The sequence below is a fragment of the Capricornis sumatraensis genome, chromosome 6, assembly GCF_032405125.1.
Source record: "Capricornis sumatraensis isolate serow.1 chromosome 6, serow.2, whole genome shotgun sequence".
Taxonomy (NCBI): Eukaryota; Metazoa; Chordata; class Mammalia; order Artiodactyla; family Bovidae; genus Capricornis; species Capricornis sumatraensis.
The window spans coordinates 112,449,357-112,470,083 of NC_091074.1; the positions used below are offsets into that span (position 1 = coordinate 112,449,357).

At 51.2% G+C, this 20,727-nt stretch overlaps 1 protein-coding gene across 1 annotated transcript in view; it reads right to left on the reverse strand.

The window, feature by feature from the left end:
- The window catches only part of AKNA (AT-hook transcription factor), a 42,018-nt gene that overhangs the window by 11,901 nt on the left and 9,390 nt on the right, over window positions 1-20,727 (reverse strand). The window contains exons 4-14 of the mRNA XM_068974142.1: window positions 17,133-17,289; window positions 16,251-16,408; window positions 13,661-13,720; window positions 10,955-11,082; window positions 10,291-10,498; window positions 8,416-8,570; window positions 8,137-8,316; window positions 7,062-7,308; window positions 5,500-5,606; window positions 4,692-4,903; window positions 3,051-3,213 (exon numbers count right to left, since the gene is read on the reverse strand). Of these exons, the coding sequence (XP_068830243.1) occupies window positions 3,051-3,213; window positions 4,692-4,903; window positions 5,500-5,606; window positions 7,062-7,308; window positions 8,137-8,316; window positions 8,416-8,570; window positions 10,291-10,498; window positions 10,955-11,082; window positions 13,661-13,720; window positions 16,251-16,408; window positions 17,133-17,289 (1,775 nt within the window). The remainder of the gene's footprint in view (window positions 1-3,050; window positions 3,214-4,691; window positions 4,904-5,499; window positions 5,607-7,061; window positions 7,309-8,136; window positions 8,317-8,415; window positions 8,571-10,290; window positions 10,499-10,954; window positions 11,083-13,660; window positions 13,721-16,250; window positions 16,409-17,132; window positions 17,290-20,727) is intronic.

A 20,727-nucleotide genomic window follows, 5' to 3' on the forward strand; every position in this document is an offset into this window, starting at 1 on the left:
ACTCAGTTGTGTCCGGCTGTTTGTGACCCGATGGACTGCAGCACGCCAGGCTTCCCTGTCCTTTACCATCTCGGAGCTTGCTCAAACTCCTGTCCATTGAGTCAGTGATGCCATCCAACCATCTCATCCTCTGAGGAGTAAAGAGGGCATGGGCTAAAGCTGCACTTTAAAATTTCAATTCTGAGACTTCCCTGGCAATCCACTGGTTAAGATTCCACACTCCCAATGCAGGGGGCAGAGGTTCAGCCCCTGGGCAGGGACCTAAGATCCCACAGGCCACACAGTGCGGCCTGAGCAAAACAAAACTTTCAGTTCGGATCTGCCTCAGGCCCTGGACCTCCTCCACGTCTGTCTCTAGAGACCCTGACTGTCTGTCCAGGCCTGCTTCCTTCCCGCCCTTGCTTAGCTCCTCCCGTACAGGGTTCCCCTTAACCTTTCCTAAATTGCTCATGCCCAGCATTCTGCTCCAGGCAGAAAATGCTTGTCTGTCTGTCTCCGGAAGCAGATGGCGAATGCCTGGTGGCCAAGCAGACCTCCCCATCTCACAACGCCTGAGAGCCTCACACCTCAGAGATGCTCAGGGACTGTCACTGATCTGGCCTCCAGACTCCAAGAGGGAGCAGAGGAAAGATGTGTGTGTGGAGAGGGGACAAGGAGACATGTGGGGTTACCTTTAGGTGCCAGCTGGCACTCAGTCACTGAAAGGTTAGGTCAGGAAGGCCAAGATTGTCACATCCAGGACAACTGGGTGTGAGCAGACTGTCATCTCAGGGAAGCCCCCAAACACAGCCCAACCTGTGATTGGTAAGGAACCTCATGAGCCCCTGGCATCTTAGGAGTAAATCTTATTTGTGTTTCTCCTTGATCGGTCCCTGAATCTCTAGGGTCTTGTTCTGAGGGCATCACTGGCATTGAGGCAGCCAATCCCACCCAGACACCCCGGCACACAAACCCCCTACACCCGGGGCTTTAGAGTCCGGGTTGGGCATGGCGTTCCTCCACGCTGAGACAGGTTCTCTGGCTACTGTTTGGACCAGCTTCCGGGGTGAGGGCTCCCTTCAGGGTTAGTTCTTGCCTGGTGGTCCCTGGACTCATGGTGGGGTGGCTCCCGGCTCCACATGCGGCAGACATCGGCTCTCAGATGGGTGTGCCCAGAGGGAGTGGAGACATCTCTCTGCCTATGCCCTGGCACTCTGGGCGTCCAAGGGCAGTTGGTTCCCTTGGTAATTCCCAGGGAAACGCTTGTTGGGGTTTCCAAGGCAAATCATGAGGGTGGCGGCTGCAGGAGAGTGAGAACTCTGGCCACCCGTTAACCCCTGAAAGGCAGGACCGCGGTCCTGCAGCGGTGCAAGACCAGGGCAGCTCTGGCTCCCAGTCCAGGTCAGAGGCCGCTGACCGAGGGCCTGGAATTTGGACCATGCCCTTGGGTGTCACTTGTCCTCTCCGGCTTGTTTCCATCACGATCTTGGCCTTCCTGACCTAACCTTTCAGTGACTGAGTGCCAGCTGGCACCTAAAGGTCATCTTTCCCTGCAATTTCACTCCCCCTCCTAAGCTTCCCATCTCTGCATCGCTATCCAACTGGTTGACAAGCCAGAAATCTGAGTCATTCTAAACCCTTCTTTTCCCTGGAGCACCCTGAAAGTTAACCAACTCCCAAACCCTGTTGGCCCAAGGCCTAATTACCCCCTTTCAAATACACTCCTTGCCCTCACTGACGGCCCCAACACCTCTCTCCGGGGTGTCGTAGCCTTCTCAGCAGTCCCTGGCCTCCACACCCACCATCACGGTGGCCAGAGAATTCTTGCTACAGTGTAAATCCAACCCTGCAGCTTCCTTACTTAAAGCCTCCCTCATTATCCTTAGATGAGACTTTCCACATTCATAAATATTCAGTGAGCACCTGCTCTGAGCAAAGACATCATCCAAACTTCTCACCAGCTGTGTCAAATGTTCTCTAAGCTCTCCCCCAGGTCTCCCTGTCTTCCTCTCTGCTTTTATTGTTTAATGGCCCACCTTATACTTGAGGATCTGGCTATAATAAACATTAGGTGCCTCTAGGCCTTTGCACATGCTCTTCCCTCTGCTGGGATACTCTTTCAGCTCTCTGCCTTCTGGTCTCAGTTGAGATACCACTTCCTCCAGGAAGCCCTCCCTAAAGCCTCTGACTGGGCTAGATGCCCCTTCTCTGTGCTCCCATGGTTCCTCGGGCCTGTGCTATCACTGTACTTATCACACTGGGGGTGGAACCTCATTTCTTGGTCCATCTTACAGGATGGTGAGCTTTACGAGGTCAAGGACTGTCTTGTCCACTATTGTATTCCCAGGGGCTGGCATACTGTAGGTAAATAAGCCTCTCACTGACTCAATGGATGTGAGTTTGAGCAAACTCTGGGAGACTGTGGAGGACAGGGAAGCCTGGCGGGCTGCAGTCCTTGGGGTCGCAAAGATTTGGACACGACTTAGTGACGGAACAACAACAACAAGCCTCTCGTTCCTCTGCTGATGTCACAGGGCGTGGCAGGAGTGCACTTGCTAAGTGCAGGCCTGGAAACCAACCCCCCAACCTGACAAAGGCCTGTGACTGACTCCTGGGCCAAAGCCACTCAGGACAGCAGGAAGAGGACTAGCTCCCTTTCCCTGTCCCATCTAGCGAAGCAAGGAAAAATCTTTCTTAGTAGAAAAACTGCACTTGGATTAAAAAGAAAAAATTGAAAAAACATTCTCTTTTTGGTTCATATAATAAACACATAAACTGCAGAAAACACACCCCGGGAAGTGTAGGCCCATTTTGGAAGGGAAATGCGGGGAGGCAGGGAGAGGGGTCCTAGCACCAGCAAGGTGAACTTCTAGATCATTTCCTACGGGCTAGAGAAGTGTCCTCGGCGTCTACACCAAGGAGGACCCACAGGATCAACTGGGAGGCAGGATGCCTGGGTCCCAGCACAGCCACCACTGGATGAGACCCCAGAGAGCCCCTGCCTCCCTCGGGCATCACCCTCCCGTCTCTCTGATGCACCTGAATCCTCAGCACCCAAGCAACCAACTTACTCGCGCCCTGTCCTGGTGAGGAAGAAGGTGGAGGTGATCTCTGCGGGTTCACGGGGTGGAGTGGCAGCCACAGGGGCAGGGGTGGGAGGTGGGCTGATTGTCGCGCTAGGGAGGATCGGTTCAGGAATCCGCTTCCGCCTCTTAAACTCTGAGCCAGGGACCTCTAGGGAGGCAGAAGGAGACCAAAGTGAGTTTACACAGAGAGGACCCTTGAAGTGTGAACTTGTGTGGGTGGAAGCATGGTGAGCGTGAAGAGATGGGGCCCGGCTGAGGTCACAGATGAAGCTCCTGTGGAGGCCAGTGACCCTCAAAACAGGAAGAAGATGTGGTTTTTGCTGGGAGCTTGGGGTGCAAAGCTGCAGAGCCCTTATGACTAGATTCCCCCTACCATCCACCACTTCTGCAGCAGATGCGAGTCTCCAAGGCTCTCCTCCTGCAAAGAGCTCCCTTCTTCTCCACACAGACCCTGACTCTGCGCATCTCCAGGCTGCCCTAGGACCAGCCTCGGAGCCTCCACCTCCCTCGGAAATTAGTCACAGCTTTGCCTGCTCACATGTTCCTCGGAGCAGTCAAAACTTCAGGCTCTCGACGGGGGTGGGTGACTAGAGTTACAAACCACTCATCCAGCATGTGCATTAAAAACAGTGCCCCCTGGGAGGACTGCTCAGCAATATAAAAAGGAATAGACTATTGATTTATGGAATAATCTCTGTGAATCTCCAGAAAAGCATGCTGAGTGAAAAGTAAGCCGATGCTGAAAGGTTATATATTATACGATTCCATTTCTACGACATTCTGAAATGACAAAATTACAGTGATGGAGAAGAGATTAGTGGTTACCAGGAGTTAAGGTGGGGTTGGATGTGTTTATAAAAGGACAACAGGAGGGACCCTGAGATGGTGGAAATGTTCTGTGTCTTAACCGAGTCCGTGTTAGAGTCTGGTTGTGACATTGCTCTATGGTTTTGCAAGATATTGTTGGGGAAAACTAGGGGAAGGGCACGTAGGCTCTATGATTATTATTTCTTACAACTGCACGTGACTTAATTAAACTTTTAACTAAAGTTTAATTTAAAAAAATTAAATGGGAACCTCAAAAAGAGGCAAAGCTAATCTGAGAACAGTGGTTACCTTTGAGAAGGGTGGGAGCGTCAGGAGGGGCTTGGAGGGGCTGGGGCTCTGATCATGTGGAGTTTTTGTCTGTGGTCACTTTGGGAAAATTCATCAGTTTCTGTTCCTTCCTGTATGCTTGTTTTATTTCAATAAAAAGGTCACATGCATTTTTTAAAAAAGTAAAAGAAATCACAGACTTTATAGACACAGAAAGTATTCATAACACAGCGTTTTATAGAAAAAAAGATTATAAAACATTCATGTATAGTATCCCACTTCAAGTATTTGCAAATAAACACACACACAATGGCATAGAAAACAGCTCAAAGGTTCTAGACTAGAATGTCATCAATGATGGTTTTTAGCTAATTATTGTTTTTTGTTCCCTTTTCAAATTTTCCTATAATGAACCTGTACGATATTTTGCATCCTAAAGGGTAATGCAGATTTTCTTATTGGTTTGATCTTTTTTACCCCATGCAATCCAGCCACCCCCAGGTTCTGGCCAACCCAGATACATCCACTCACCCATCTCAGACGCCAGCGCCCGCTCCAGGCAGAAGCTGGGTGCCCTCTGCTGGAGAGGACTGTCCTGGCCAGACGGGGGCCTCTGGGCTCGGCTTCTGGGTCTGCTGGGCTCAGAGGTTCTTCTGGGGATGGGAAGACCCCTGGTCTGGTGGTGGGGGGCTGCATCTCGGGGTACAGGCAGAGTGAAGGACTGGACTAACGTCCCTGGGGTGCTGGGGGCCCATGGAGAGAGAGACACATTGAGGTCACACAGAATGAGGCCACAGCCTCCGAGCCTCCTCCACATACTAAACCATCCTATCCTTTGGGACTTGGCAGCCCTGGCAGTAGAGCATTTCTGAGGATGCGTCTCCACTACACACACATTTTCTTTATAAACTGCGGAGCTGTACACTTGCCTACTCATATACACAAAGTCATAAAGCTCAACTTAGTTTTTAGATAATATACACAGCAATGAAGTTTGTAATCTTCCCTTCCCACGCAGCCCTGGGTAGCCTCAGGGACCTTCCTCCGGCTTTGGAGACTGTCACTCAACCTGGCGGCTCTGTCACAACACCCTCCCGGCACATCTTATTCATTCACCGTTTCATCACCCATTTGTTCAATAAATTCCCAGTCTGTCAATACGTGGCGGAGTGACCCTGGGCAAGTCACTTTCCCTCCATCCATAACATGAAGGCAACAACCCATCCCTGGTGGGGATGAAGTGTGGGGCTCTGAGAATGCCCAGACCCTGTTCTGAGCTCACAGGCACTTTGTTTCTCAGCCAACCCCAAGTGGGTAACACTGATGGGGTCCCCATTACCTGATCTGGGAGAGCCGGTGCTCTGGGGTCTGAGTGAGGGGCGACACTCTGCTGGTTTCTGAGCCCACGAAGCCACTGTCTGTCTCCGGGGAGGCCATCCAGGGCTCCTGAATGAGACAGTGTTCCTTTAAATCTGAGGAATGTGCCCGGGGAACACTGGGAAACCCTTCCCCCGTGCTGGCCTGGGCCTCACATTCCAGAGGCTCACAGACAGGGAGGCTGGCCCAGCTCCCAACAGCCAGGCCCTGGGCGTGCGGGGTCCTGAGGTGCTCAGGGCCTGGCATGAGCCCCAGGCCAACAGCAGGGACTCCACGCCCCGAGAGGACCCTGAGCACGCCCCGTGTCCCTGAGGGGTGGGAGCCAGGGCCCTTGGGTGGGAGACTGTCATAGACTTCCTGAACAGAGAAATAGAAAGGGGAGAAGGAGAAAGCAGTCCCACTGTGAGAATGGGATTCTTGAATCCACACGTCTTCCAGGGTGGGCCTGGAATGCCGTGTTCTACCTGATTGCAGAAATGCCCGGGTCCCATGAATTGGGATCGGAGAAGGCAATGGCACCCTACTCTAGTACTCTTGCCTGGAAAATCCCATGGACGGAGGAGCCTGGTAGGCTGCGGTCCATGGGGTCGCTAAGAGTCAGACACAACTGAGCAACTTCATTTTCACTTTTCACTTTCATGCATTGGAGAAGGAAATGGCAACCCACTTCAGTGTTCTTGCCTGGAGAATCCCAGGGACAGGGGAGCCTGGTGGGCTGTTGTCTGTGGGGTCGCAAAGAGTTGGGACACGATTGAAGCAACTTAGCAGCAGCAGCATGAATTGGGAAAAACAAACTGATCAACCACGTATACCTCCAACACACCACGTCTAACGCAGGGGCAAAGGTCACCAACAGAGAGACACGGGTGTCTGCCCTCAATGAGTTCATGGTCAAGTGCATATTCCTTACCATGGGCTCATCAGGACTATAGGGGTGTGTGTGTGTATGTGTGTGTGTGTGTGTGTGTGTGTGTGTGTGTGCGTGTGTGTGTGTGTGTACACATGCAAATGTATGTGTTTATTTTAATTTTTGGATGTGGACCATATGGTCTTTATTGAATTTTACAATATTGCTTCTCTTTTATTTTTTATTTATTTATTTTTTACTACAAAGCATGTAGGATCTTAGCTCCCCTAGCAGGGATCGAACTTGCGCCCCTTGCATTGGAGGGCGAAGTCTTAACCCCTGGGAAATCCCCATATGTGTTTTTTTAGGGGAGGATCCATCTCATAAGTCATATTTCCACAGTGATTTGTGATTCCTGTTGTAGTTTAAAAAGTGCCGTTCTCATGGCACAAACTACTTGGAGTCAAAGACACCACCCCCACCTTCAGCTGTGCTAAGCAGGCTCAGAAAGATACAGGCCCTGAGCTACAGGTCTCAGAGGAGAAAGAGGAGGCCCAGGTGGAGGGGTGGAGGTGTGGGGAGCCACAGCAGAGGCGGGAGCAGCAGGCATCCTGAGCAAAGGCCTGGAGGCAGGAGGCTCCAGGAGATGCAGGGAGAGGCCCTGCACCCACGCGTACCTCCAGCGGGGGCCCGCCGGCCTGGTGCAGAGACTTTGGTGGGAGGTGCTCAGAGATGCCACTTCCCTCGAGGCTGGCCAGACTGCTCTGGTGGGACGCTGCAGACTTGGGGCCCCGAGGATGGGGGGGCCTGCTGGGGCTGGGAGGGGCCTCCTCGGCTTTGCCCAGACCCTGCAGGTGCCCGTCTCTGGTCACGGATGCACAGACATCTGCTGGCTTCACAGACGCCATCTGCTCCACGGTCTCCCTGGCAGGGAAGGAGAGGCATGGTGCCCCTGAGCCCCGGCATGGGCTGGGCAGCTCTGTCCTGGGAGCCATTCAATCCAGGACACAAGCTCTGGAGTCAGGCACCCCTGCATCCTCCCCCTGTGCTGCCGCCCTCTTGCTGTGTGGCCCTAGTCAAGGTACTGCCCCTCTCTGAACCACACTTATCTCAACCGTAAAATGAGGATGCTGACAAAACCCACCCCATACACCGGGGCAGAAACCGTGCGGAAGTAGAGGTGCCAGAGTACCCTTTCCCAGGCTTTTGGAATTTGCCTTCCCTCTTTCCTATTCCAGCCATTTCCATCAACTTCCATCTACTCAAAAAGACCATGTCACTATTGCAAACAGAAGACCAGTATTTTGTGTTTCAGACTGAAGTGAACTTTGCAAATAAATACAAGGAACATGAAAACAGTATTATCATAGTCTAGATAAATCCTGTTGCCTAGTAAAGGCTCTTGGCCTGAGGCCTGCTGGCTTTCTCTCTTTTTAAAGGACGATCAAGAGAAGCCCTGAAGACTTTATAGCCCTGAGACTTTCTCCTTGTCGTACATGGAATCTCTGAGACTGAGAATAAGAGTGATGTTATTTAATGCTGCATCTTTCCTACCAGAGTTCTCATCCCACACCTCCCTAAATCATTTCAAGTGCTATCAATGGTGTACATTTCATGGTTTGTAGAGACACTGAGCTACAGGTCAGGAAAGCTGTTTCTAAACTGTAAAGGGCTGTCTAGCTCCTAGGACAGTCACTACCCTCGTGGTTTCTGAACTGGTGTGGGACCAGCGGGGAAAGCTCAGTGACCTACTCGAGGGGGACCCTGTGACTTCTCTCAGCCTGTGCCGGGGGCTGCCTGGTGGGGACCCTCGGGGCCACTGCTTTTCCTGGAGCTGGAGCTGGCCTGTCAAAACCCAGGGTGCGGCCCTGGCCCTCCGCCTCCTCCTCCTCCATCCTCAGGGCTTCTGGAAGGGACTTCACACTGAGGTACCTGCAGAAAAACACAGAGGAGCGTGACTTCAACCCACAAGGCCAGCAAGATCCCCCCACAGGGCCAAACGCCCTGGCCTCGGGCCTGGTGGGCACTCACCGCTCCAGGAGGCCATGGAAATCCTGCTCCACCCGCAGCTCTTTGTGCCTGAGCGGGGCCGGGAGGCCCAGCTGCCCATCCTCTGCCTCATTGCTGGGAGCGCTCAGATCCGAGTTCATGTGCAATAGGTGGGGACCAATGCTGGTGGCGTCGGGCTGGGGCCAGAAAAGAGGAGGGGCAGAGATTTAGCAGATACCTAAGACCACTCTTTAAGGACCTACCTTATGCCATAAGGACCTACCTTATGTCAGGCTCACTCTGGGTGCTGAAGAGCAAGAAAGAGGTTAGATTCATTGGCCTGTTACTCTTTTCCTGTGTGTGAAAGTAGGGACTGGGTCACAGATCTCCAAAACCAGCTGCCATGAGTGTGGTGTGTGCCAGGCACTATACACATATCACTTGGCAACAATCTCACCAGTACACAGGCTATTACAGCCCATTTTTTACAGACAGGTGCTAAAGGCTCAAACAATTTGCCTAAAGCCATACAGCAGCAAGGGGCAGTGCCAGGATTTGAACCCAGATTTTCATTCCAGTGTGAACACGTAGCCACTCAAAACACCTTCACTGTGGGAGCAGGGGAGTCCCTCAAGATAATGCCCTAGAGATGGCCATCTGCCATAGGGCTGTGACGTGGGCTAGAGGCAATTCTACAAAGCCCCTTCCGTGTATGGTTCTTATCTAGTGCAGCCATCTCTGTGAATAGTCTCCAGATCCACCTGAGTCTACAAGCTAGAAGCCTGGAGGTCATCCTTCGCTCTCCTCTCACCATCACTCCAACTCCAGTCCAATGCACCTTCTAAACCTCTCCCAAGTCCATGCATGCCTCTGTACCTGCCCAGTCACCTCCCCAGCTCTGAAGGTGAAAGTATTAGGCTCTCAGTCATCTCCAACTTTTTGCGATCCCATGGACTGTAGCCTGCCAGGTTTCTCTGTGCATGGGGTTCTCCAGGCAAGAATACTGGAATGGGTAGCCATTCCCTTCTCCAGATGATCTTGCTGACCCAGGGATCAAACTTATATCTCCCGCAGAGCAGACAGTCTCCTGCATTGCAGGCAGATTCTTTACCATTTGAGCCACCAGGGAATCCCAACCTGCAAACCCTCTTATATCATCCCCTGCTGAAAAAACAGCAGAGTTTAAAACCATCCACCTGATGTGACCACATACCTAATTCCTAGGGCCCCTACCTGCCTCTCCAGCCACATCTCTTAGACAATGGACCCCTCGCTGTCTATACTCTAACCACAGGGCCTTTGCATAAGCTGTTTTTTCTGCCGGATTTTTTTTTTTCTCTTCTGCACCTAGTAATTTCTACTCCTTTTCAGATTTCATTTAAACATGACTTCCTCAAGGAAAGTTTTTCCGACTCCTTAATGAACTCAGATATGTTAGCCTGTTATCTACTTGGTGTAGAACTCCATAATTCTCCTTCAGAGCACTGACCAAAATTAAAGTAACAAGTTTAACTCTACTGAAAATTCCATGAGGGTGAAAGTGTTAGTTGCTCAGTCCGACTCTTTGTGTCTGACTCTTTGCTATCCCATGGACTGTAGCCTGCCAGGCTCCTCTGTCCGTGGAATTCTCCAGGCAAGAATACTGGTGTGGGCAGCAGTTCCTTGCTCCAGGGGATCCTCCCAAGCCAGGGACTGAACCCGGGTCTCCTGAGTTGCAGGCAGACTCATTTCCATCTGAGCCACCAGGGGGAGCTCACGAGGGTGGAGGCCACTTGTTATTTTGGTTGTTTTCTACTGAATTCCCACCATGTGTCTTGAGTGTCGGCATATGGTACAAATTTCTCAGATGTCATGAAGCTACTAATGGAGAAACCAGTGAACGAAGGAACAGTCTACTACAGTTGGGTAAAGAGGTACCTCAGGGCCGAGGGCCTGGATGGCCGATGTGCGGGTTTGTTCCAGAGGAGAGGGCGGGTCTGTTGGCTGGTGGGGGGAGGGCGTGGCTGGGGGGCTGTCCAAAGCCAAGTCTGACCCGACTTGCCCAGGCTCCTGCTCGTTGTGGTCCATGAGGTCCTTCAGCTCATCTAGGCGAATTCCCAGCTGGAATATCTCTGCCTCCAGCTCCCTGGAACAAGGAAACGTTAGCGGGTCTCGAAGGCTGTGTTTTAGAGCAGAGACCCCAGAAATGCCCTTGGAGGGCTCATCTGACATCATCACTCAGATTATAAATAAACAAGATAAAAGTAGACTCCACTGGGAATAAGGAGGCTCAGCCCAAGTTCCCTTCTGCCACCAGCTGGGTGTAAGACCTTGAGTAAATCCCTTCCCCCTCTGGCCTCAGTTTCCCCATTCTCCAGTGAGGGGATTCCACTCTTATCTCCAAGGGCACTTCTCATGGCAGGGAGTCTAAAAGTACACAGATCTCAGCCTTCGAGTATCCCCCATCTGGACACACTGCTAATTGGGATGGGATTTCTCCCCGCTCCCCAAGTGTGTGAATTAAGGATGAAGCGTGCCCCTCCGGGTGGGGACCTGGGGCCTGGCCCATCTGTCCTCCCAGGCCTCCCTCCCCAGCAGGTACCTGTCAGGATCAAATCTCCTGGGTGTCCCCTGGGAGCCGGCAAGCTGCTGGGACAGGTGCTGCTCCCTGCAGGCCTTCAGGTAGTCCTCCTCCAGGGCCGCGTGGGCAGCCTCTAGCTGCTGGAACACCTGAAATGAGACAGGCCAGTAAGACTCGAGCGCCCAGGCCCTGTGGGCTCCGTCCTTGCAGACACAGTGGATGAGCTGCTCGTGGGTGCGTGGGGTGGCTGTAGGACTCACCCTGGACTGTGGAGACCTCTGGGCTCCTGAGTGTCTGGAAGGCTGGGGTTGGTAGCCTCTGGAACCTGTTTGCCCTGGTTGATCTCCCTGCCCTTAGACTGGTAGGACAGAGGCACGGCTTAGAGCCTTAGCATGAGCCCCAGAGGGTGCCAGTCTTCCCTGGGTAGACCCGTAAGAACCCTGATGTTCCATGATGGTCACGGTGTCAAATATACTATCGCTGTATCGCCATAAAGACCTACTTCTTGAGAGGCCTTAGCTCCTCATACTTGATTCTCAAAACTGTGGGCTTTGGAATATTAGTCACTCTTCTCCTGAATCCAATACATCCTGTTGGATAATACACCCAACAGATGTATTATCATCACCGTCATACTATTGATAACGATAACTGACATTTACGGAGCACTGACGCTTTGTCTAAAGGACGCTGCATTATTCATCTAATCTTCAGCATAAACCTAACGAGAGAGGTAATTTATCATCTTCATCTAAATGGGAGGAAACTGAGGCACAGAGAGGTTACTTAAGTTGGTGAAGGTCACACAGTGAGTGAGCAAGTTGTAGAGTTAGGATTTGAACCCAGGCCCTCGAGCTCCAGAGCTCATAGTCCCAACCATTGCACGAGGCTCCCATAGTAAACGTGATGCTAGTTAACTCTTGGCTAGAACCATGGGAGGTGGGACCATTATCCCTGACTTCTTATCATCCTCATCTCGGTCATTCTATGCTAATGACAGAGGTCGGCCAAGGACAACCTAGAGGCTCATCCCCAATCTAGTTTGATCTTCTAACAGCTCTCAACTTCCCTGGATATGGAGGAATTAGAAGAGGGGGGAAGAAAAAGAATAATTTTGATTTTTAAGGTCCTTGACTATCTTCTCAATGGGATCATACAATCCACATGACGTATCTTGTAACTGGAGCATGTGCGCAACGTCTATACAGCAACATGCATGCCTGTGGAGTCACTTCAGCCGTGCCCAGCTCTTCACAACCCTGCGGACTGTAACAGGCCAGTCTCTGCTGTCCGTGGGACTGCCCAGGCAAGGATACTGGAGTGGGCTGCTCTGCCCTCCTCCAGGGATCTTCTTCACCCAGGGATGGACCCGCGTCTCTTACCTCTCCTGCATGGGCAGGTTCTTTACCACTAGTGCCACCTGGGAAGCCCAGATAACAACACAGTAACCGCTAATATCATAACAGTGAAAACTGTGAAACCAAGGGTGTTGCATCTGCCTCTTCCAGTCCTCCCCCCAGCTCCTCTCCTTACCCTGCTCTATGCCTTGAGCATCAGCTGGGCTCCCAACCTGCTGGCTTCCCCTGGGGTCTTTCTAGGGGAGGCATCTATTAGAGGTCAGAGGGTGGGAGGGGAGAGACCTGGGAGAGAGCAGCTTCAGGCAGGTGTGAGTCCCTGGGCTTCCCTGTCCCTTGTCGGGCCCCCTGAGGTTGCCGCCCACATCCCTGCTAACCCTGCTAAAAGCTCCTTCACTGATCCCTACACCCACAGCTTTGAGAGCTTCAACTGCTCCTTCCTGGGACCCTGTCTGATGCAGCAGAAATCTAAATTTTATGAGTGATCATGCTGCTGCTGCTGCTAAGTCGCTTCAGTCCTGCCCGACTCTGTGCGACTCCAGAGATGGCAGCCCACTAGGCTCTCCTGTCCCTGGGATTTTCCAGGCAAGAACACTGGAGTGGGTTGCCATTTCCTTATCCAATGCAGGAAAGTGAAAAGTGAAAGTGAAGTCGCTCAGTCTTGTCTGACTCTTAGCGACCCCATGGACTGCAGCCCACCAGGCTCCTCTTTCCATGGGATTTTCCAGGCAAGAGTACTGGAGTGGGGTGCCATCGCCTTCTCCATGAGTGACCATGGTTACCTAGAAATACTGGAGTCCAGAAGGAAATAAGCTAATAATGGTTAGATTAGGGGGTCTCTTCGCCTCCCCATCCCCAGTTTTCAAGCTTTAGCAATCACTTTTATAATAAAGCAAATTTAAAAAGAAAATGGCTTTCCTGGTTGTCGACAGGTAGGATAATCAGTGGGGAGCTGGGCAGGGCAGTGGTTACGACCCTGGACTTGGGAATCAGACAGATCTCCGTCTGGGCTGTACCACCTACTGGCTGTGTGGTCTTCAAGTCACCTCTCTGGGTTTCAGTTCATTCCAGTTATGTGGGGTGATGACTGTAACTGCTTCGTCAGGTTTTCATGATGATAAAATGAATTAATGTACATCAAGGGCTTGCCACAGAGCCCAGCACACCACCACCACTGCATAGTAAGTGGTGACCATTGTGCTCTAGCGATCATTATCATGGAAAGCTAAGCGGGGGCTGTCTGTTCAAAAGCGAGACACGGTGTCTGGGATTCCCCGGTCCGTTTTGCAGCAAACAAGGCTTTGGAGGCTGTGATTTGGGACACAGAGCAGTCGTCTAGCAGCTCCGTGGCATCCTCTGAAGTGGACAGTACCTTGAGTTGGTCCCAGGGTGTCAGCCGTCTTGCGTGTATCAGCTCTATAAAGGACTCCACCTGGGCATTGGAGGGGAAAGAAACAGGCTCCATTAATTCAGGCTCAGGTGAGTTCTGCCAACTCCTGCACTTGGCCACAGTCACATTTTGGCATAGGGAGCTGGGTCCCGCCTCGGGACGTGGGTTTTCTGACAAGCACAGAGAGGCAGGTGCCAGAAACAGGCTCCAGCACCGGCTCTGGCCATGGCAGCCTCGGGGAAAATCTAAGCGGAGCTTCCAGGACTTGATTTGATTTCACTCATGTGCCTGAAACCTGTGAGGCAGGATATTAGCTGCATCCTGGTGGGGGTGAGGTGACAGGAAACAATCCGGATGCCTATCCGTGGAATAGTATGCAGCCGTCCAGAGGAGGCAGGCACGTGCGTGTGTGTGTTCTCACGCACAAATGCCACCATGAACTACTTTCAGCATCAGATCAAGGTACAGGACAGTGTGTATGGTACGCTACCATCTGCTATAAAATATAGAGAGAATAAAAAAGGAAAAATGCAAGTACAATTGCTTATATATTATAAACTACCTCTAGAAGGATGAAAGAAACTAAAATAGTAACTGCTTCTGGGGAAGAGAACTGAATGGTGTCGGGCGACAGGGAGAGGAGGAAGGTTTTCTACTATATGTATTCTCTGAACTTTGAACAAAGTGAATTTATTGCCTACTCAGAAATATACAAATTTGGGATATTAAAAAAAATCCAGGTACAACATAGTGTATATACTTATGTGATCATTTCTATAAACACATGTGCGTTCATTAAACATTTGGTACAAAGCAGAAGGGCAAGAGTGGGAAAGAAAATTTCACTGAATGTATTCTTTGCCCTGTGTGATGGTCTTTACCATGAGTATCTATTACAGTTACAAAAAAATTTTAATTAGGGGAAAAAAGGCAAAGACAATTTGTAGATTTCTAGGAAAGCTCTAGATCAGTGCCAAAGTATACAACTTTTCCTAATATAATTACATTATATAACTTATATAACATATAAAACTGAAGCATAGTGCAAGCTACATATGTAATTTAAAATGTTCCAGTCACCATACTAAAAATGTGAAAAGACATAGGTGAATTAATTTTAATAAGATATTTTATAAACCTAAGATATTATTTTGACATGTAATCAAATGTAAAAAAAGTATTGAGATGCTTTACAGTACACAGGACAAGGAGAAATGTCTCTCCAGTTACAGGACCCAGAATGGCAGGGATAGAGAGGAATAAAGTTCATGTTGCTACAACATGGGTGAGCCTTGAAAAGACTGTGCTAAGTGAAAGAAGCCAGACACAAAAGGACAAATGGTATGCAAATCCACTTATATGAAATGTCCCAAACAGGTAAACTCAAAGAGACAGAAGGGAAGCCCAGATGGTGCTCCTGGTAAAGAACCTGTCTGCCAGTGCAGGAGATGCTGGAGACAAGGGTTTGATCCCTGAAAGGAGACGATCTCCTGGAGAAGGGCATGGCAACCCACTCCAGTGTTCTTGCCTGGAGAATCCCATGGAGAGAAGAGCCTGGCAAGCTAGAAAAGAGTCAGACACGACTGAAGCGACTTAGCATGCATTCAAAGAGACAGAAGGCAGATGAGCAGCTGGCTGGGGCTGGGGGAAGGGGAATGGGAAGTGACTGCTTAATGGATATGGAGTTTCTTAGTGGATGATGAAGATGTTCTAGAATCGATCGTGTTGATGGCAGCACAACTATGAAATACTGAAAGCCACGAAGCATTAACTTTAAATGACTGAACTGCATGTCGTGTGAATTATATTTCAGTAAAGTTGTTACCAAGAAAGAAAGAAAAGAGAATGGTAGTGTTTCTTTGAAAGAATTTGTTTTATGGACATGGTGATACAACTATTGCGTTTCCCTTTTTGCATTGACTACTAGGAAGTTCAAAGCCAAACGTGAATCTGATAAAGTGTTCAGGGTCTTTGTTTATTCACTTCTCCCTAAGTTCATTTTATTTTTTTTCCTACACATACTTCCCCTTTACCCCAGTTTCCTCGCTTTTGTTTTCAGAATGTGGTTATAATGCGGGTATTTTCTAAGCCGCTTTAAAGTACTTTTGGAAAAAGGCCAAGAGTATAGTTATAAACAATAACAAATTCATCGTTATTTCGATGAAAATGAAAAGGCCTCTTGAGAAGTAACTGAGAATTGATTGCATGATGAAAAGAACTGGAGAAGTGGGGTGATCCGAAGAGGAAAAGGGAAAGTAAAGGTTCCATAACCCTTTCAGAATCCTGAAAAAGCGGAAAGTCTCCCCCAGGAGTGAACCAGCAGATACTTCCAAGCAGTTAGACAGAGTTTGATGAGACACCGAGCCAAAAAGGGAGTTAAACCTAGCACTGGGTGACAAGGAGGAGGCTGGAGCTTTGTGGCCTCTAAAACCAGTAGGAAAGTCCCAAGTGAACTCCTGCAGGGGCGTGATGAGTGCGCCTGGCACACACAGCCCCGCCCCCAAGCGGGTAGAGGCTCTGCTTTCTCCGAGGGAAGTCTGTCTCCCGTGGGCAAAGCTGGGGTTCCACTCACCTTGGTCAGGAACCGTCTGGCCTGAGAAGCCAGCTCCTGGGCCCGCTCCGCTGAGGGCTGGTCCTGGGCAATGCCCGCTGCGTCCTCCTGAAGCCACCCTAGGGTGGGCATGCTGGGAGGTGAAGAGGGGCTCAGGTCTCCTCCAGCTGATGGCGACCCTGGAATACAGTCACTACATGTTGGGGCCAAGAACAGTCCTTCCTGGGGCTGAGAGACTGGTGCTCAACTTCAAAGCCACCATCTGCATCCTCCAGTAACAGCTCAGCCTTCTCACGGTCTCCCCGCCTTTCTGCTGGCCCCAGGAAGTGACCTGGGCAGTGTTGTCCCCATTTATAGGCAAGGACAAGGTGCAAACTTGCCCTGGATCACACAGCTGGAGGCCAAGCCAGACCTCTGGGTTCCCAGTCAATAGTGTGGGCTTCAACTCAGAAGGATGGAGGTTCAATTCCCGACCCTCCTCTGGAGTGGTGTGACCGTCCTCATGTCGTCACCTCGCCAAGCCTTGGCACCTTAACTGTCAGTGCGGTAACACCAGTGGGGCCCTCAGCAGGCTGATGTGATTAACTGAGGCTGTGCATGGCAAGGCTTGGCGCAGGGTCTAGCCTGATGTGGGCTCTACTGTGATGACACGCTTTGTCATACAAATTGTCCAAGACCATCCAGCTGCTAAGTAGAGAGAGCTTGGGCTTCACCCATGCAGCTCTGGCTCAAAGCAGACATTTCCACAACTCCATCTGACCTCTTCAAGTCACAGGGCCCAGAGAGGGGCCTCACTTCCCTCCCTCTCTTCCCCAGCCTGAAGCTAGGGCCACCCTGGGGTGGACCAAGTGTCCCCGGAGCAGTCACCCCAGAGGAGCCTCCAGACACATCTCCCAGACTCACCTGAAGCCTCAGAGGCCTGTGGGTGCTCGGCAGGGCCCACATACCACTTCACAGAGTGGGGCTGTGGGATGGTGAAGGACAAGACCTTGGTCCCCTGGGGCATCGTCCCCACGTGGATGCTGTGGCTGGGCCGGGGCGGGTCCGAGTACAGGTTCACCTGTCGGGGAGGGGAAGCATGGCAGAGCCCAGTCAGGGGTCAGGGAAACCACCCAGAAGGCATCCCCTTCATTCATGCCATCACTCAGGTGCTCAATAAAGATGGATAACAGATGTAAATAAATGAATATAAATAAATAAAAATGGATAATAACTACTGCCTTTCAGTGGAACCTATGGGTGGGGGCCAAACACTAGGCCAAGGGCTTATGCATCCTTCCCTTCTGTCTTTATGGCAGTCCTAAGAGGGAGGGACCGCAGGCCTATTTTACAGAAGGGGGAACTGAGACTCAGGGTGGCTGAGTTACTTACTCAAAATCTCCAACTGAAAAACCCTTGGGCTGGGATTATAACCCTGCTTTGACTCCAGAGTCTATGGTTTTCCATATTAATAATCTTATTAATTTTGTTATGATTTATAATATAATCTAATCATATTATAATCAATATAGCATCTAACAGATGTAAAGTATAATCATTTTACAATGATATGATCATTATTTTTATTAATAAAAACATTTCTAAGAATTACCGCTACATTGATTTTTAGCTGTTTCAGTGAATGCATAAACCAACAAGTGAAGGAGTTGTTGCTCAGTTGTAGCAGAGCTCCATCCTTTGAGGATGGATTTCATACGGTAACAGTCCAGCATGCGGGAGAGAGGTAGAGAGTCAGGCAGATGGCCACGGAAGACCATCTGAGGTCAAAGACCTGAGTGCCATATAGTGGTTTAAAGCAGAGCCTGGCAGGCTATGGTTTGTTTTAACGAACATGGTTTTAGTGAGCCCAGCCACACGTGCTTGCTTATGTATTGCCTGTGGTTGCTTTCATGCTATAATGGCAGAAATGAATCGTTACCACAGAGAATGTACGGCCCACAGAGCTGAAAATAATCACTCTCTGGCCCTCTAAACAGGAAGTCCGCTGATCCCTGGCTTAGTGGATGAGCTCTGTAGTGTCTGGGTTCACGTCGAGGCTCTACTACTGACTTCGAGTCCTAGAGCAGCTGATTGGACTAACCTGTCTGTGCCCAAAGTGAGTGGTCCATGAACAGCAGCCATCACCCTCCTATCTGTCATCATCAGTGGCATAACTGCTACCATCACCATCATCACCACCACTGCCACCATCATCGTTGCCATGGTTATTTATGTGGCCCTCATGGAGGCAGGTCCCTAAAAAAGCTCCTTTCCTGTGGTGCCTCAGTACCCTCCCGGTCCTCGACATCAGGCAGCTGATCTTACTACCCTCTGCTCCCCTAAGGTCAGGAGTGGACAGCTCAGGGTGGGCTCCCAGGCCTACAGACAGGCAGCCTCTCCCTGCTTAAGCTGCTCTTCACGTCCTGGCCGTGGCAGAGAAATCTCCTCCAAAGTGACGGACAATGGCCCAGCCATGGCTTGGCCCCTGCTGCCTCCCCCCTCTTTCAGGCCCAGCCTCTGATGAGAACAAAGCTGGATTTTAATAATCCCCTTGGCCATCTGCTCAGGCCCGCCTGGGGGGACTTGTCTTCCAGCACCCCTCTCCTCCCAAGGTGACCCAAATCTGGGGAAGGCCTGGCCCTGGTGCATGCTCCCCCTTGCCCTACCCTGCCCATCCCCTAGCCTCAGGCCTGGCTGCCCCACAAAGACCCAACCTGGGGGAGCAACAGGAACAAGCAGTTCTCAGCACCTCTGTTTCCGCAGAGGGACCAACGGGCTGTGTGGAGGCCCAGGGAAGTGGGGAGCTGGGGGTGAGTGTAAGCAATCGCTGAGCTGCTTCAGGCCTGCCCCTCCCAACCTGTCTCATGACATGGGCAGGACCTAACCCAGGCCACCCCCACTCTGTTTAAACCCGGGCATCCGATGGTGCTCCCTGAGGCTGGACTGGGTCCCTCAAGGGTGTTAAGCAGAGAAGGATGGACCAGCAAGGGTGGGAAGCAGCGGGTTAAATAACCAACTATTCTCAGCACAGCTGGGTTTCACACAGCCTTTAAAATGCTAATGGGCTTTATGAAAGGGGCAGGGAGTGGGGAGAATAGGAAACGTTTCCTCAATCCCTCAGAACACACAAACCTCCCCAGCCCCTCTCCCCACTCCGACCCTCCCTCTCCCCCAGCCCCTCCCCCATCTTTGCATCCCCACCTCCACCAGGTGGCTTGCAGGACACACACTTCGGGAAAGACGCTTTTGTGTCATGCCCCCTGATTCCCTCTGGGGTAACTTCCGGTCTCAACCCCTCCAGACCCTCCTACAGCTGAGATGGGGGACAGCAGCTGGAGGGAGGTGGCCACAGGGCAGGGAATGCAGGAAGTGAAGTGAAGTGAAACTCGCTCAGTCGTGTCCGTGTCCGACTCTTTGCGACCCCATGGACTATACAGTCCATGGAATTCTCCAGGCCAGAATACTGGAGTGGGTAGCCTTTTCCTTCTCCAGGGGATCTTCCCAACCCAGGGATAGAACCCAGGTCTCCCGCATTGCAGGTGGATTCTTTACTGGCTGAGCCAGTGCATGCCTCTGAATTCTGACCCTAAGCTGGTCCCTGGGCAGTGACTCCTGATCAGCCCTATGTCCCTGCCTCCACCCGAGACCAGATCCAGTGGTGCCCCCAGGCCAGGCCCTGGGACTCTCTGGTCAGCCACCTCAGCGGCAGAAACCAGGACCATCTAGTTTGGCTGTGTTAAACTTAAAAAATAAATACATAAACTCGTAAGCCTAAAAAGACAGTCGACTTGCAGTGGGCTTTGCAGCCAGAACACTGGGCTCAAACCCCAGCTTTGGCACCTGCTTGGCAAGTGATCTTGGGTGAATCCCTTAACCTCTGAGCCTCAGTTTCCTCAGTGGTAGATGACTTAGGACAGTGGTCAGTAAGCATCGCTTATTGCTATTGTTATTACACTGTAACATCCTCATTCTGCCTTGTCCCTATGCCTCTGCCACATACCTTGCCAGGGCCTGAGCGGAGCTCACCCAGGCATGGCGAAAAACAGTGCCTACTCTGGAATCAGGCAGAGTTTAATCCCCCACTTTTAATCTCTTGCCAGCTGTGGAAAGGTTGCACAAGCCACTCCGACTGGCCGAGCCTCAGTTTCCTCTTGTGAAGAGGATCAAATGAGTTGACCCTGGCAGTATGCTTAGCCTGGGGCCTGGCAGCTTTTTACTGCTCAGCAAATGCCAATCTCCTTCCCCTGGTCCCCACTGGTCGCTGCTCCTCTACTGCTGTGCCCGGCCTGGGTCTCCAGGCTTGGGGTCCAGGCCTCCTCCTGGGGGCTCTGAGCAGAGTGAGTGGCTCAGCTGGCTGCTGGGAAGGTCATTCCAGCCAGTCAACCTCAGTTCAGTTCAATTCAGTCACTCAGTCGTGTCTGATTCTTTGCAACCCCATGGACTGCAGCACACCAAGCCTCCCTGTCCATCGCCAGCTTCCGGAGTTTACCCAAACTCATGTCCATTGAGTTGGTGATGC